The sequence below is a fragment of the Rana temporaria genome, chromosome 5 (assembly GCF_905171775.1).
Source record: "Rana temporaria chromosome 5, aRanTem1.1, whole genome shotgun sequence".
Lineage (NCBI taxonomy): Eukaryota > Metazoa > Chordata > Amphibia > Anura > Ranidae > Rana > Rana temporaria.
In genome coordinates, this window is record NC_053493.1 from 290341924 (window position 1) to 290360460 (window position 18537).

The 18537-nt window shown below is 46.2% G+C and overlaps 1 protein-coding gene across 1 annotated transcript in view; it reads right to left on the reverse strand.

The window, feature by feature from the left end:
* Window positions 1–2724: 2724 nt before the first annotated feature.
* Window positions 2725–18537, reverse strand: part of VAPA (VAMP associated protein A) — a 90200-nt gene continuing 74387 nt past the window's right edge. Inside the window, exons 5-6 of the mRNA XM_040353960.1 lie at window positions 13978–14124; window positions 2725–3941 (exon numbers count right to left, since the gene is read on the reverse strand). Of these exons, the coding sequence (XP_040209894.1) occupies window positions 3825–3941; window positions 13978–14124 (264 nt within the window). The 3' untranslated portion in view covers window positions 2725–3824. The remainder of the gene's footprint in view (window positions 3942–13977; window positions 14125–18537) is intronic.

Below are 18537 nucleotides of genomic sequence, written 5' to 3' on the forward strand. Positions count from 1 at the left end.
CTAAATAAAATCAAATGCAGCCATTCCATTTTTATTTTTGGTTTAATATTGCTTTACTATTTTTAAAGCCTTTGTTACCATTATATAGCCCCTTAATAGAGAAGGTGAGTTTTTTTATCTTTTGAGAAATCATACTTACCTAGGTGAATGCAGCATCAGTCTGAAGCTGCATCTGTCCTTTGTCAGCTCTAAGACTGAGACCTGAGCGATTAAATACTGCTGATCATTCGGTTCTCAGTTTTCTGTGATCAGAGAGCTGGTGACTGTCAGCCACTGGCTCTCTGTCCTGCAGCACATCCATGCCCACTGGAGTGCTGGGCTGTGGAGGAGGCAGGAGTGGCTGGCTCAGACTCTCAGTGGCTCGCTGAGAGGCTGAGCCAGGTGGCGGTCAAGGCATCTGGGTGGATCCCAACTATATGGTCGCATCATTTCCCTAGCTTGGACTGGCTTTTAGCCTGTCTGCTCAAAACGGGTCGCAGGAGTGCAGAACAATGGGCACTCCTGTGATCCATAGGAGAAGTACAGCCAAAAGAGCTTTGACTGTACTTCATTAATTATGTCCTCTCTCTCCCTGCTTTCCCTAACCTTTTGCTCCAATTATTTAAAAAGCATTTTTATACGGTTTGTATTAAAAATGTTTGCACTGCACTCTTGCATTTTCTTGTAGTGTAAGTGTTGGAATAACATTTTGTATAAATGGTTTTGAAATTATTATTCAATTTGTGGGGAAAAGCTGCCTGCATTTACCTTTAAAATACACAGAAGAATGCTTGGAATATTTATCAAAAAAGCCTTGTTTGTCCACCCACCCCAAAAAAAAAAAACACACACATACATACATATATACCTTACTTTTGAATTATAAAATACTCCACTCACAGAGGTCATCAAGGCAACACACCACCCAAGAATCAGCACTAAATTTCCAGTGGGGATCACAGGCGTTTTCAATCAGCTGCAGCCATCAAGTCCCATGGCTGTTCACAAAAAGGACATCCCCGGTGTTATATGAAATTAGGGACAGATGAACATCGCTGGACACCCAGAGCAGCTCATCTATCGCTAATCAAATTTAATACCTATAAGGTTTGAGTACATGCAAACAGCCACAGCTTCTGCCAGCCAGTCATTGTTTTATACAGGCTTCCTGACAATAAACATCTGTGGTCGCAGCTGGAGAGTTACACCGTTTTTTAGCAGCGTATGGCCTTGACCAACTATGTGAATGAGGCCATAAATTAATTGGCGCACAGCTGAAATGTGGAAATGGTTTAGCAGCTTAACTAGTTAATCTATTTTCAAGCAAAATAAAAATCCTCTAGGTATGGGGGGGGGGGGGGGGACTACCTCCTGTATTAACACAGATGGGTCCCCACTTCTTCACAAACCCTTTGTAAACAGTGGAATCCTCAATCTTGCTATTGCCTGCAGTGCCTGGTGTACTTACCACGACAATACAGCCTTTTATTTCAGGACCGTGTTTGCTGCTAGCAGATTGGCTAAAAACATGAAATGATGGAAGTTACAGCACTGAGTTCTTGTAAAAAAACTAGATGTGATTCACATTAGTAAAAATGTTCAGAGTTCGACAGCAGGAAAACGCTAACCACTTTAAAAGGAAACAGAAAACAGAAACATCAGAATTCAGTTAAAAGTAACCTTTTGATTTTGGGCTGCTGGGCTGTTTTTCTACTAAAGCTGGTCATATACTGGGGGAATTGTGAATTGTATTGGTTCCTAAAAAAACAATTGATTGAAAAAAATTGAGCGTTTGAGCGACTTTCGTCAAAGGATCCTGTTGGAAAATTTTCAGCCCAACAGCGGCTCTATCCAATCAGATCCAGACCCTGTATGGGTCATAATGCAATTGCCAAAATAGGAGATTCAATTATCCATCTGCTCTGTATAGCATGGGTGGGGGAATCTATTTGTGGTTTCTCCCTCATCCCCCCAACCTCCGTCTCCATTCAGCTCTCAGGCTGAAAAAAAAAATACACAACTATTATCAATGGCACGCTTACATGCAGGATAAGATTAAAGTGATTCTACAGATTGTATTTTTTATTGTTTTCTTCAAATAACATTTTTTACTTGCCTGCTCTATGCAATGGTTTTGCACAGAGCAGCCACGATCCTCTTTTTTGGGGGCCCCTTGCCAGCACTCCTGGCTCCTGCCCTCTGCCGAGTGCCCCCAATAGCAAGCCTCTTGATTTGGGGGCACTCAAGCAGGCTTGCTTTCCGAGCCATGCTACTGTGAATAGACATTGTTCACACACACATGATCCCCTCTATCTGCTCAATGGCTCACTGGCTTTGAATGACAGCAGCAGAAGCCAATGGTTCCTGGTGCTGTGTGAACCAATCAAGAGAGAGACCTGGGAGAGCCACTACACATCACTGCATTGAGATGGGGCTCAGCTAAATATAAGGGGGGGTACTGTACCCAAAAGGTTTTGTCCCTTAATCATAAAATGCATTAAGGTAAAAAATCCTTCTGTCCTTAGAACCACTTTAAGAAAGTGAATAACGTAGTGATGCTCAATATTTGCTGGAAAGGTGGATGTTACTTTACTTAATACTGAGAAGATATTTATGAGCTTCTGCCACATCTCTTATAAAGAATGAATAAAAGCCACATTTTTTTTTGTTTGTTTTGGATAGAGTAGGGAATGGCACATCAAGACCCCTGCCAAGTTTTTTTTTCTATGTCAATTTCCGTCTCTCAGAGACCGAGCAAAAAGTAAGAAGATCTCTACAGAGATAGTAGATATCTCCTTTTACAAAGTAGTAACCAGAAAAAGATTTGCCACTGGAAGATTATCCCTACCTTCTTGTCCCTTGTGACAACTTAAACATTTGATTTCTTAACACTTTTTCTACAATTAAAAGGTCCAGTCTTGAGTGTGGATCTCCCAAGCTGAGAGACAGATCGCAATAAAAACCTGAAAGGGATCCTAACCTATTTGCATTCTATCACAAAGTAAAAAAAAAATAAAAATTCCGGCTGTATCTACACTTTAAATATCTTACTACGGAGTGATTAGATTTCACTTTTTTTTACAACACATTGATATCAACGTGCTGCTAAATAAAAGGGATGCCGGCAAGTAGTTAAAGATAAAAAAAATTGTCCATGTACTTTGTGTTAATTTTTGTTTAAACATATAGGAAACAAGATGCTCTATATATACACACCAAAATAAGCAGCCAAATACACTCTGAGGCCCTTTCTACCATATGGACACAGAATTTCTACCCAGCAGGAAAAAAAATATATATCTATAAAGGGTTTTTTCTGGTTTAATTCCTTTTAATCTCCAATGTAAAGGGACATGAATGCAGGAAAAAAAAAATATGTCACATCTGCCTCACAGAGAATCTGCCATTACAGATATACATTGCAAAATAAACAATTTAGCTTTTACACAGAAGAGACAATCCCAAAATACCTCAACTCTTATACCTGATTTAGATTAGCAATCTAAGGAAACCGTTTTGCAAAAAAGTTAACAGACAATTTTTAAAATGATTAAAATAACATGTACAAAAACATTTTTTTTCTGAAACCCATTAAAACCACAGGAAATAAAGGTCTGTAGAATACATCTCTCCCCAGAAGGGACTGGATGTGCGATGAGCTTCTGATGTTGATGCACGAACACACATTTTTGTCCCACAGACAGTTTGTTTTTACTCTGTTTATAGAATTGAGATCGGTTAACGGTGATGCCAAAATGCTGCTGTACATAAACTGACGTGGCAGCTAAACAACTTTCTGGCCAGGAAGGAAACGAAAATAAAGTGATAGCACTTCATGCCTTAATTTACAAGATGAACTTTCCTAAAAAGAACCCAATGAAAATTGCTGCAATAACAACGACGAGGGATGGGATTGGGCTTCCCTGCTCTTTCACAAGTCCTCTGCTCTTCCTTCGATCATCCTAGAAAACACAAAGCAGGATATTATGAATGTCTAGCAATGGTCTCTCTCATACTTCTAACTTACATTTTTTCTGAGATACATTCTTTTTTTCCCCCCATGAGCACTATGTGCATACACCCAAAGTACAGCAATCATTTGCAGGGTACTGGTCAAGGTGCCAACCATTTCTTGATATGGTCATTCTTAGGGGGAAAAGGCTATTCTCAGTATACAAGAGCAAGCTTGTACCGAACTGGTCAAAGTCTACCCAAAAATTATAAATGACCTTTAATATCCTGTAAAAGAAAGGTCTGTGTTGCATCAAGGTCTCATAGTAATAGATCTAGTGAATGACACAATGCACTTTCCACAGCCTCCCCTTGATCAGATATACCGCTGTACGCATTCGATAAAATTTACCTTATTATTGTGCAACTACAAGATGTATATTTTTACTTATATCTTGGCGTTCTTTGTGTATTTGATCCAGATCTGTGCAGTAATCCAGGGTGAAACTTTACCTCTATGCAAGAGCTTCCTGTAATACAGACCGGTAACTCCTGTAATACAGACCGGTAACTGCGGTTTGCTTTCCTTGCAAGGGCTGGCTGGTCTTGTGTCCGTCTTCCTGTAGTTTTCTCTGCAGGCAGCTTGTACTAGGAGGGCCACTTGGATCGCTCCCACAGCTTTGATCTCTGCATTCGCTATGTGCAAGCACAGTGATAATGTCATAGCTTCAAGATAATAACTTTTGTAAAAGGAAGACATGTAAATTAATGAGCTGAATCGTCCAGTAAACGATGGAAGACTAGACTATGGCTGGGGAGTCTTTCAGCAGCAGGTCATCTAGGTATTCTGACATGGATACCCTGAGATCTTAACAGGGCCAGCAGGAGAACAAACTTTGTGAAGCCCTCTTTTGCGGGACAGTCAAAAAGTGAGGATGCCAAATTGAAAGCTTTGGTCTGCCCCACAGCAAAGCGTAAAAAGCATTGGTGTGTGGGAAAGATGGGATGTCTACTATGAGATGTCCAGATCTTGGATGTCCATTGATGGCAGAAATTCCCATTCTGAGAGAAACGATAACAGATCTAGTAAAATGTGGGCACATACAGATTATCTGTTCAGGGATTTTAAATCCAAAATGGGGCAAATGGCTTGATTCAGTTTTAAGTGAAACCCTTTGAAAGCTTCTGCAGGGACTGGATTACGACTCCTTGTGCCTGAAGTGGATTCAGGGCTGCACACTAGCCTGTTTTTGAGGTGCAGCTGGCAGGGAAAGAAATTCTAGTTTGTGGGAAACAACCAAGTGAACCTAGAGGTTTGGGACATCTCCAATCCAGATTGGTACAAAGGCCAAAAGACACCCCTCACTACAAAGATTAAAGAGAGCTTCTGGGTAGACTTTGGGTTCAAAGCTTGCGACAAAATCACTTGCCTTTGACTTAGGATACCTAAAATAAGTGAAACAAGAGCCTTCTTTGAGAAGAGGTAGTAGGCTTTGTTATGGGGTAGACCCTCCACCCAGTTTCTTGATAAACTAGTCAATGGGTTCACCAAAAGAAGACAAAAGCACACAAAGTTCTGCGCATATGCACAGGGAGCAGAGTCGTTCTAGACACCTGACAAAATTACATTCTGTAGGGCAATGATGAAGAACCTTGGCACCCCAGATGGAACTACATTTCCCATGATGCTCATGCACTCTGCAGTATAGCTGAGCATCATGGAAATATAGTTAAAAAAAAAAATTGGGGGTGCCAAGGTTCGCCATCACTGCTCTAGGGCATCAACACAAAATAGCAAGTTGCAATAGTTTCAGAATAACAGGGTCCTCAAAAGGAAGGATTGTGTTATCTATTAATTTGTCCTGTCTAGATAGTCCAAGTCGATATGGTAGCAAGGGCCGGTTGCAAGGCCAGACCAGTGTAAGCAAAACATTTTTCAATAAGGTTTCAAAATGCCTGTCAACTGAACAGTTAGATACTTATTGAGAACCAATATGATATGATCCACTACCAGAACAGACCTTAGAAGGGACACTAAGGTTTCAGAGCTTTAAAAACAAAAACAAAATAACAAACATATCATACTTACCTCCACTGTGCAGTTCGTTTTGCACAGAGTGGCCCCGAACATCCTCTTCTGGGGTCCCACTGCGGCTGTCTCGGCTCCTCCCCGCAGAAGCTAACCCCCTCTGGGAAGTTCTCTCCGAGGAGGTTACCTTGCAGACGCGCTCCCATGTTATACACTCGGCGTGCATAACCGCCGAGTGTATGACTTGGCCCTGCCCCCGTGTCACTGGATTTGATTGACGACAGCACAAGCCAATGGCTGTGCTGCTATCAATCTATGCAATGAGGAACCGATCAGCCATTGAAAGAACGACGCGGGATCGAGCCCACGGAGATTCGGGGCTTAGGTAAGTAAAATGGGGCCTGGGGGGGCGGGGCGGAGAGTGTAAGGTGTTTTTTCACCTTAATGCATAGGATGCATTAAAGCGGAGGTGAAAAATCACGAAGCTTTACAAACCCTTTAAAAAATTTTTAATAGATTCCATTCCCATAGGACATAACTCAGGAAAGAGTTATAAATACCTTGTCAGGACTTGGCCAATCCTCTTGTAAGGCACAGTTAACTTTGTGTGTGCAGAGAAAAGGTCTTTTATATTTCCCAAGTACCCATAGGAGCTTGTTTTGGCTGAGGAAATTTTGGTGCTGTTAGACAAAGGCTAGTATGTGTCGCATCAAACAGTGCATTTGCTGTAGATAGCATATGATATGAAGCATTAAGATGGTCATACACGGATATAAATTCAATCCATGCTGAACCAGCCAAATTTCGATCCATGTATAGCCACTGTGGTTGAACTGAAGTCAATCTACTGATCGACTTCTGTTCAACCAGCCTGTTGGAAGAAAAAAAAACTGCTCAATCAGCAATGCAAGCTATGGCCTGCACTGCTGATCAGCGTATTCTAACAGCAAGAAAGTCTCCAATGCTATCAGAATACAAAGACAAAGCGGGGAAGGTTCCCCCAACCACATTGAATGTGCAACTAGGGGAATTGGGTCCATTTTTTTTTGATCAACCTACTTTTTTTGTTCAACCTACCGGTTGAATGAAGGGGGGAACAGCTTTGGCTTGTGTCTCAAAAACTGCCGAAGGAGAACCCCGCTACAGGATTCTCTTCTGCGTCTACCTCACCCTCATCAATATCTTCCTCAAAGGGGTTAGGAGAATCGATGTCACACTCTTGAATGGATTCGGGTGGTGGTAGGGTGCTTTTGGGCCTTGGAGACCAATGGCTTTAGAAGGGCAGAGTGATTCCCCTCAAAAATAAGACACTTGCAGTAAAATGTGCCTTATTCATATAGGCCTTTTGTTGTGTGCCTGTAAGGGAGCTTGTTAATATAGGACCCTGCTTCAGTTCAGGGCAACAGCTATCACCTTAAGCATTCTGCTGGTTTTCCTTGGTGCCATCTATAGCCCGAGTGCTATTAGAAGGGATTTTTGTGCTAAAGAAGACAGCCGCAATAATCCAGGAGCTGAACAATGTCCTGCGCAGAGCAAACTTGCTTCTAACATTCTTAGAAACTACACCACCACTAACAGCAACGTTGCATGTAAAAAACTCACCAAAATTTTACCTTCCAATAATGTAGAACAGGAATAAAACATATGAAATAACACCTGTCATGCAATACAAGACATGGTTACAATTGCAGGGAAATCCTAGAATACCATTTCCATGCTGCAGGTGTGCCTGAAGGACATCAAACTTCACTCATCATGGTGGGCATGCCACCGAAGGGGACTTCAGGATTTGGGGACTTCAAGATTTAGGACCCTGCATCTGCACTACACTCCTGGCACCACATGCCAAGGTAAGCGCTGAATGTAGGATCCAGTAACCAATGCAAAAATGACAGGTCAGCCCTGCTGATGCAGGATCCAGTTTCCATTTCCAAGATGATCATGGGTAACCTATCTGGAAACTGCTAGTGTGCCCTGAGACATTAGGCAGTTGAATCATGACAGAAATGTCAATTGCCTAAAGGAATTGATGTACAAATTTCCCGAGAAGAGAAGATCCTTCAGCTACGGACACAAACAAAAAAGTGGAGAATACAGGATGAGCATGCAATGGCATTCCTAGCAAAGCTTTTTCTACCAGTGTCCGGTCACCTGAATGTGGTGGCAATAAAACCCATGGTCTGTGACTACACATACTCTGTCCTGTACGATTAATATACTACAGCTCCAAGAACAGACGTGCTGTTATATTATTGACTATATTTGTATGTTGTTATATTGACATTGGTTACAGCACCTCACTTTGCAACCAACTGAGAAAATGACACTATGACTATGATAAATATAATAATAGGATTTTTGTACTCACCATAAAATCCATTTCTCTGAGTTCATGGACGGACACAGCAGCAATTGACCTTAGGGTTATATCCGCTTCCTTCAGGAGAATTTAGGCAGAAAAAAAGCACTTTAAGTGTTAACAACACTTTCCCCAGTGCAGCTCCTCCCAGGGGGCGCGGCCTCCCGGGTATAACCCACACCCTGCTCTAGCAGCCTCAGTTCGTAACAAGCAGTACAAACAAAGGAGGGGTGGGTGCTGTGTCCGTCCATGAAAGGATTTTACGGTGAGTACAAAAATCCTATTTTCTCTTCCGTTCATGGATGGACACAGCAGCAATTGACCTTAGGGACGTCCCCAAGCAGTGTCAAAAATTTTGAGGGGTGGGAAAAATAACACAGCAATCAAGCTTACACCCCAAACAAAAACCCGGAGTTACTCAACGGAGGAACTCCAACCTTAAACTGCCACCTGTAATACCATGCGGCCGAAGGAGACATCAGAAGATGCACCCACGTCCACCTTTTAAAACTTCGAAAAGCGTGGACCGACGACCAGGTCGCCGCCTTACACACCTGTAACACAGAGGCTTGATGTCGGAAAGCCCAAGAGGCCCCGATCACCATGGTTGAATGCGCCGTAAACTGAAAGGGAGGCGCCCGCCCCATCAGGGCATAGGCCTGAAGCACAACCTGACGGATCCACCTAGAAATGGTGGCCGACGAGACCGCCAGACTCTTTTCAGGACCCGACACTGACACAAACAGTAAGTCCGACTTCCGTAACGGAGCCGTAGCAGATAAGCACACACGAAGAGCCCGAACCACATCCAGGGAACGTAAAGTGGTCTCCTTCGGGTTCTTCGGCTGAGGACATAAGGATGGAAAAACAATGTCCACAATAATGTGAAAGGCCGAAACGACCTTTAGGGAGAAATAAAAGCTGTGGTCGCAGCACCACCTCATCCTCATGGATGACTAAGTAGGGAGCCTTGCGGGACAAGGCCGCCAGTTCAGACACCCGTCTGAATTATGTAATAGCAACCAGAAAAAAACACCTTTTGTGACAAAGTTAACAAAGGGATCCTCCGAACGTCCTCAAAAGGGAACATCTTGAGGCACCGAGAGGACCAAATCCAAGTCCCATGGGAGCAGTGGAGGGCGCACAGGAGGGGCCACATGCCGGACCCCCTGCACAAACGAGCGCACCAAGGGGTGCGCTGGCAATGGTCGCTGAAAGTAAACAGCCAGAGCTGAAATCTGACTCATAACCGCACTCAAGGCGAGAGCCTGAACCACTCCCCGCTGTAAAAACAGCAGAATCCGGGACACCCCGTATGTACGGAGGTGCCACTTCATCCCTTCACACATAGAGACGCAGGTCTTCCACGTACGATGGGAAATCCTACGTGAAGTAGACTTCCATGCACACAGCATGGTAGAAACCACCGAGCCAGACAGGCCTCGGTCCTACAACACCTGGCTCACAACAGCCACGCCGTTAAAGCCAGCGACTGTAAAACAGGATGGAAGATCGGACCCTGCGACAGAAGATCTTCTCACAGGGGTAGACGCCAGGGGCGTCTGCCACCAGATGCACCAGGTCCGCTACCAAGAGCGGTGCGGCCAGCCTGGAGCGAACAGGATTGTCGGAATCCTACGGCTTCCACTCTGCGCAGCAGGCGAGGAAGAAGCTTCAGAGGAGGGAAGGCGTAAATTAGGTGATAGTGACCCCAAGGCGCCACCAATGCGTCTGACGCGTCCGCCTACGGGTCCTTCGACCTGGCCACGAACCGTGGCACCTTCCGATAGAGACGGGACACTAGAAGGTCCACGTCTGGAATGCCCCACTTTTGGCACAGGCTGTGAAACACCTCTGGGTGAAGTGACCAATCTCCTTGGTCCAGCTCTTGGAGACTCAGGTAGTCGACCTGCCAACTCTGAAACCCCCGGAATGTACACGGCCGACAGAACCGGAACGGACCTACCGGCCCACCGAAGAATGTTCGCGACCTTCGTCGCCGCAGCTGAACAACGTGTGCCCCCCTGATGGTCGACGTACGCCACGGCCGTGGCGTTGGACTGGATCCTGACCGGTCGGCCCTGCAGATCCAGGGACCACCTGGCAAGGCACAGCTTGATCAATCGGAGCTCCAGAATATTGCCGGATAGGCTGGCATCTGTCGTGACCCCTGTCCAGCGGCACGGTAGAAACGACTTTCTGGTCCAAAGCACCAGAGATGTCAGCCACCGCACCAGGGAAGACTTGACCAGATGGGTCAACTGAATCTGGGAATCCAGAGATGACGGGAGCTTGTCCCAACGAGACAGAATTTTCCTCTGTAGCTCCCTTGTGTGGAATTGGGCATGTGGGACCGCCTCGAAACCATCAGACCCAGAACTCACATGCAGAATCGAAGAGATGACCACTTCTGGGCCGACAACTGCTGCACAGCAGATCGCAGGAACTTCAGTTTCTCCGTCGGGAGGAAAACCTGCGCTTCCGCACAATCCAGGACTAGTCCCAGGTATTCCAGTCTCTGGGATGGAACTAACACTTACTTCTGAATATTCAGAAGCCAGCCGAACTCTTGGAGAGTCTGACACGTGATAGACACGTCCTCCTCCAACCCTGAGCATGAGAAGCTCTCAGGAGAAGCCACAATAGCGAATCCTCGCCACCTTAGCAGGGCCAGTATCGGGGCGAGCACCTTGGCAAAAAACCTGTGGTGCCGATGCCAGGCCGAACGGGAGGGCCACAAATTGAAAGCGGTCCTCCCCGACCGCAAAGCGCAGAATCTCTGGTGCTTTGTGCAAATGGGGACATGCAGGTACGCGTCCATGATATCCCAGGACGCCATGAAGTCCCCCTGATGGAGTGCCGCCATCACCGAGCGAATCGACTCCATCCTGAATTTTTGTAACTTGAGAAAACAATTGAGGGCCTTGAGGTCCAGGATTGGACGGACCCCTTCCTTCTTGGGGATCACAAACAGATCGGAGTAAAACCCCTGAAACCGTTCCTGTGAGGGAACTGGCACAATCACTCCCCTGACCAGAAGATCCTGGACAGCCCCCGCCAGAGCTAGCCGGCGTTTCCGGAGGAAGCTGGAGGTTGGAAGGAAAGAACCCGTTTAGTGGACAAGAGAGAAACTCTATCTTGTACCCCGAGGAAAACTACGTTGCAAACCCAACGGTCGGAAAGAAGAAACCTCCACCGTGCCGCGAATTCGCAAAGTCGGCCCCCCACCCGAGACACGGGCTGGAGCAGACCTACATGCGGAAGCAGGCTTGTCCGCAGACTTGTTAGGCTAGCGGTACCAGGCGCACCTCTGCCCCGCAGCGGGGCCTCAGCGCCTTGCAGATTTTTACCCGCCGTTCTGGGCGCACAAAAAAAACGCTTGGGGGTAGAAAAGGAGGGCCCTTGCTTACGGCGAGGCTCCTTGCCCTTCCCAGACTGTGGAAGCAGCGTGCTCTTACCACCCATGGCATCCTTAATGATGTCATCCAGGGATGACCCAAAAAGCTGCTCACCCTTAAAGGGTAAATCCACCAAGGCCTTTTTTGAGGATTGGTCCGCAGACCAGCATTTCAGCCACACAAGGCGGCGCAATACCACCGTATAGGTGGACACCCTGGAAAGCAAGGGGAGCGTATCCAGAACCGACTCACAGACGAATATCAGACCCTGAACCAATTGTTCAGCCAGGTCCTTACAGGTCTCGTAAGCATCCTGTGCCTCCAGCTCCTGCACCAGGAGCTTCGCCCTTTCAGTCAGAGTCTGTGACACTGGAGTCCCAGCCAAAACCAGCCTCACCGGCAAACCTACTACAGTGAATAGGGAGCGGGCCACAGCCTCCACTCTCCTATCAGCAGGGTCCTTAAAGGCAGGAGCCCCTTCCACGTAACATGGTGGCTTTGCTCAATCTGGACACGGGAAGGTCCGCAGAAGGAGGGGAGACCCAGTCTTTCCTCCTAAATTGTCCAAATAAGGAACACAAGGAAACACATTTGTAGTGCGCGGCGGTTTGCGGAACCCAAAAAGGGACCAGCACATCTGGTGCTTCCGCCAAAACCTCTGAGTTTCACGCCCGCAGAAATAAGAGCGCCAACAAATTCCTTGTCAGTAGTTGACCCTGAAACAGAGTCATCCTCACCGTCCGCGTGGGTCAAGCCCGCATCCTCTGACACTACAGAACCAGAGGCAGGGGCAATAGCCGGGCATGGTTCTGTGTCAGAGGCATCCCCACAAGCAAGCTCAGGGAGGGGGCGCTTTTTACCCCCCATCCGGTCACCAGTTGCTTCAAACCTGGTGAGAAAAAACCTCCAGGGAAGCCGACATTGCCTCAACAGATGTGGCAGGGGGAGGGGCATCAAGGGTTAACTCAGGCATGCGTGGGGAAGAAGTACCTGGCTCAGGCTCCATAGTGCCCCACAGCTGTGTCACCCCACTGCAAAGCAGAAAACCACCCACGGTCACCTCCCGGCCGTTACACAGAGTCTGTGGGCCCCCAGGGAACTCACCACCCCCGCCCGGTGCAGCGCGAGCTGAGAGGAGTCTGAAGCATGCTGAGAAGCCGGTCGCGCTGCTGTCTGTTCCCTCAGAGAGATTTGCGGTCTTCCTGAGCGCTAAAACGGCCACACAAGGCCAAACGAAATCCAAGATGGCCGCCGTATAGCCAAAAAACGCCATAGGACCTCAGGAAAATGGCCGCCGAGCCATATAAAGCGTGACTACGGCAAAATGGCGGCTGTTGCGCATTTAAAAAGACAGTGACACAGCATTACAGCGCAGCACACACACACACACACAAAAGACCCTGTAGTGAACACACACACAGCCCCCTGCAGTGAACACACACAGCCCCCGCTACACACAGGCCCCGGTGTAATAAAGAGACCCCTGAAAGCCCCCCTTCACAGCCGCTACCCAAATGGGAAAGGAGGGAGAGGAATTAAGAGAGAGAGGAAAGCAGGGCAAACCCTCAGTTGACCTCCCAGGGGAAAATTCCAGACACACCACCTTACCTGAGCAAGGGGCCATACTTACCCGTCCTGCGACCACCGGCTGGAGGTATCCCAGACAGAACCAACGTCCGCATAAAACGGCATGGCTGTCGGCTAGACACACTGTGACAAAGCCATAAAAGCCGGTCATATGTGTGCCCTAGAACAAAACGTTCCCCGGCCGCCCCTGGAGCAAAGGGGCCTGTCGTGGACGACCCAGAGCTGAGGGCCGACACACGCTCGATGGCCGAACATGGGGGGACTACAAGAGTCAAGACCCAGCCTGTCACCCAGTCGGCTGTTGATAGAAGAATCACAGGATTCAAAAATGCAGGAACAAAACAATAAAAAGCGAAAAAAATCTCCGCGCCCCCTGGGAGGAGCTGCACTGGGGAAAGTGTTGTTAACACTTAAAGTGCTTTTTTTCTGCCTAAACTCTCCTGAAGGAAGCGGATATAACCCTAAGGTCAATTGCTGCTGTGTCCGTCCATGAACGGAAGAGAAAATTATTTTAGCACTCTTTGGAAGTTTCTCACTGTTTGCATGCTAAAATTACATACAAAAATGTGTTAACAATGGATGACATGCCCTCTGGTTCTTGTGTATATAACAGCCAAACTAATTACCACATGAACAGTATATAAAAGACAAATATGATGGAGTAATTTTCTCACTTTCAGCAGCTGATTTTCATCTGACAGTTTTATAATGTCAGTCTGAAGTTTCTTGCATTCTTCCACAAGTTTCCTAGTTTCGGTATCATCCATTGAAGAACTACCTTTCACTGGTAGAGAAGCGAACAGTTTTGTGGCTTCATGTGTCTGAAAAAAACAAAAATAGATGTAGTGGCAAATTAGAAAGTTTTAAAGTCAAGGCAAGAGAAAGCCGACCCACTGTCTACAGAAACCACAATCAATTTTTAAAGCAGTTTAGAGAATTAAAACTTGATCAAGTCTTTTTGCAGTAGGCAACTCATTTTTAGATTTCAATTTTCTTAAATCCTTGTCATCATATGCTTCTGTTACCAGGATTATTATTTAATAGGGTGAGTGGCACCATGTTCAAACCAACGCCAACCAATCAGACCAATTAAAAGAACGCTGGTTGTTTTGATTTGTGAAATTGAAAAAAAAATGACAAAAATGATTACTACTTTTTGCACTGCTCTATAGCTTTTACGGAACCCTAAAGGGACTGGTGCTTCTATAGACCCCCTCTATTTTAGGGTATCTCGCACTGCGGTGATAAGGTCACTTACCAGAGCCCTCTCGCTTGCTGACCTGGGTCCAGAGTCATCCTCACTCACTGTCTGGCCGATTTAGGTCCACATCGTCAGATACTTCAGAGCCAGGGTCCTGAGCCGTAGCTGGGCCTGGCTACGTATCTGAGTTGTCCCCAGAAGATGCCGGGGGCGCTTTCTAGCCCCCATTTTACCACGCGCTGCTTCCACCTTGGCAACAAAGGCATCTAGGATTGCAGACATAGCATCCACCGATACATTGGGTGCAGGGGCATCAATTGCCAGCTCAGGTGTCTCAGGGGAAAAAACGTCTGCTTCTGACGCCATGCTGCTCACACTTCTGACACAGGGACTCCCAAACAAGGTACAGTAACCCACCCTCCTAGCTGCAGCAGAGACGAGGGGTTCCCCCCCAGAGGACTCACCACCCAGGAACTTTGTAGTACAGTGCTGTTTTGTAGCTGAGCTGCCTCTTGTCCGCTGAACACTAGCAAAGAGTGTGTCTGTGGGTCTGTGCTGTTTTATAGGCTATGATAGCTGCGATAGCTGGCTACTTAATAGGGCTGCTGCTTTTTGTCAGCTCTTCAGTTTGACTAGTCAGCAGCGTGTCTCTGTCTGACTGTGTTGTTTAAATGATAAAGATGGCCGCCGCTTTGACACTAGAGGCCAACAACGCTGAGGTCACAAAAGCATGGCCACCAGTGTTATGCATATATACATAGTGGGGCTACAGAAAAATGGCCGCCGAACGGCAGCTAGAGGCCCACCCAGCGTGGCCACAGAAAAATGGCTGCCGACCTTGTGGATTACAGAGTCAAAAGGCCGCAAGACCAAACAATACCGCGGCCACAGCGCCGTATTTGGAGCACACTGCGAAGGCCGCCGAGCGGCCGCTAGACACAGTACGGCCCTACAAACCATGGGCGCAGAGCATTGATGTAATAACGCCTGGATCCTATGACAAAATGGCCGCGAGGTGGCCGCTAGAGGCAAAATACAGTGCGGCCACAAGAACATGGCCGTCAGTGCAAGGGTAACACCCCAGGAAGTAAACATAGCAGAAATCACCAAAAGTATGGCCGCCGAGCGTCAATAGAGGCCAATACAATGCGGCCACAAGAACATGGCCGCCAGTGCAAGATGTAACACCCCAGGAAGTAAACATAGCAGAAATCACCAAAAGTATGGCCCGCCAAGCGTCAATAGAGGCCAATACAATGTGGCCACAAGAACATGGCTGTCAGTGCAAGTACAAACAATACAGCATGGATCACAGGAAAAAAGGTCGCCGACAGCATGGAGCAGGACACAGGTAAGCAATCTCTCTTGGCACTTTATACACTGATTTAGTGAACGTACATGGTTCCCCCCAGGTGGTGTTTCCCAGGGGAACCCCCGCCCCAGCAGCTAGCTCAGGGAGCCTAGGGAGGACGGAAGGGAGGGGTGGGAGAAGGGGGATAGAGCCCCTTACTCACCTCTCCAGGAATGCCTAGCTCTGTCCTCCTGCCGAAGCAAGGTGGTAACTACTTACCCTTCCTGTGGGTTAATGCTGGAAGCATCCTAGACAGACCATCTCCTGCATGATAACGGAGGTGACTGTCGGCCCGGCTGCTGCGACTCGGCCCTCTAGACTGATCATATGCATGCCCTGGAGCGTATAGCTCACTGGCCACCTGTAGAGCGACGGGCCTGTCGTGGAAGACCCAGTGCGTAGCTATGGTCGGCACACGCTTGAAGGCCGAAACTGGGGGGACTCTACAAGGATCTGGGATCCAGCATGTCGTCCAGTCAGCAGTTGATCGAAGATCACAGGAACGATTAAAAAATTAAATAAATAAAACCAAAAAATCCACAAATAAATTTGAACTAAAAGCCTCCAGGCCTATGGGCCTGAAGGGAGCCATGTCTTCTCCTTAACTAGGCAGAAAAACTGATCTGCGAGATGCAGAGAGAGGGGTTATACCCAGAGGGCCCGGCCCCTGGGCGGGGCTGTAGGGTGTGTGTATATGTTTGACATTTACTATAAGTTTCTGCCTAGTCACTCCTAAAGGAAGGCCAATACCCACTTTGTCAAGATTAAGGCTGTGTCCGTCCATGAACGAAAGAGAAATTTGTATATCTGTTCAGACAGTTTTTTAATCCAGACATCCTTACCAAGCAAAAGGAAGTTGTGCAACAGTTAACTAAAAGTTTGGATAGCAACCTGCCCCCCAATCTGCTGACTGCAAAATAAAGAAACATAACCACACTGATTAAGTCATCAATTTGATCTACCCTCCTGAGCCACAGTTTCCTCTTCCAGTGCTACACTGCTGTCAACTACAAGATTCTAATATAAAAAGGTTGATTCAGCCATCTAAAATAGCTATCTAAAGCCTATGTAGGACAGCTGCAATATCACAACGATGCTACAGCAAAGAGGAGAATATGGATGTTGATTTCCTTTTAAACTGATTGTGTGGAAATTTTCCAACAGGCTGGTTGTACAGAAGTCGATCAGTATTACAGACTTCTGTACAACCAGGCTGTCCATACATAGATCAAAATTTGGCTAGTCCCTGGCCAAATTTCAATCAATGTACGGCTGGCTTAACTCTTGCCGCCTTTGACAAAGAAGTGTATGCCTAGCTATGTCATAATAAAAGAGTTTGCAGGGTCTTTTTCAAGTACTAAAAAAGAAAACCTTTTTCGTTTAATTAACCACTTCAATAGTGGGCACTTTTACCCCCTTCCTGCCCAGGCTGATTTTCAGAGCTGTCACATATTTAATGACAATTGCGCAGTCATGCAACACTGTACCCAAGCTACATTTTTTTGCATTTTGTTCACACTAGAGCTTTTTTGGTGGTATTTAATCAACACAGTTTTTGTATTTTGTTGCTAAACAAAAAAAGGCTGAAAAGTAAAAAAAAAAAAAAAAGTTTCTCTTTGTTTCTGATATAAAATTATGCAAATAATTCTTCATGAAATTTAGGCCAGAATGTATTCTGCTACATTTCTTTGGTGAAAATAACCCAACAATCTGTGTATTTAGTCTGTAGGAATGTTATAGAGTCCACAAATTATGGTATACATCTGAAAATCGATCAATCCTGATGTACCTCATTTCTTGAGACCCAGAAATGTCAGGACACTACAAATATCACCCAAATAACCCCTCTTTGAAAAGTACACAGTCCAAGACTTTTTTTTTTTTTTTTAAACACTGTCACCAGTACAGTACAGCGGCATCAAATAATTGGTATAGCTGGGATCAGGGACACTGGTGACAAAGTAAAAACATACTAGAGCAATACAGTTTTGCCATAGTAACATTGTACTCAGGGGAAGTGATCAGTAATGATTATTATTTTAAATTTTTTTACACACATTATAATTGCTTATAGCAAAAGATTTCATTGCTATAAGCAAGCATTTTACTGAATGAAATTGATTGGCCACAGCTAATCACCTGGTACAGATGATCTGTGATTGGCCCTGTCTGTACCATGCAATCACTGTGACCAACATAATTGTACACAACGGATGTCATGAAAATAGGATTTTTGTACTCACCGTAAAATCCATTTCTCTGAGTTCATGGACGAACACAGCAGCAATTGACCTTAGGGTATTATATCCTTCCTTCCAGGAGAGACTAGGCAGAAAAAACAGCACTTCAAGTGTTAAAACACTTTTTAGTACAGCTCCTCCCAGGGGGCGTGGTCCCTCGGGTATAACCCACTCTCTGACTCAGCAGCTCCAGTTCGTAACAAGCAGTACAAACAAAAAAGGAGGGGTGGGTGCTGTGTCCGTCCATGAACTCAGAGAAATGGATTTTACGGTGAGTACAAAAAAAGGGATTTTTAATAACAGCTTACCTGTAAAATCCTTTTCTTGTAGTACATCACGGGACACAGAGCAGCATAGCCATTACATATGGGTTATATAGTGCACCTTCAGGTGATGGACACTGGCACTCTCCGACAGGAAGTTCCCTCCCTATATAACCCCC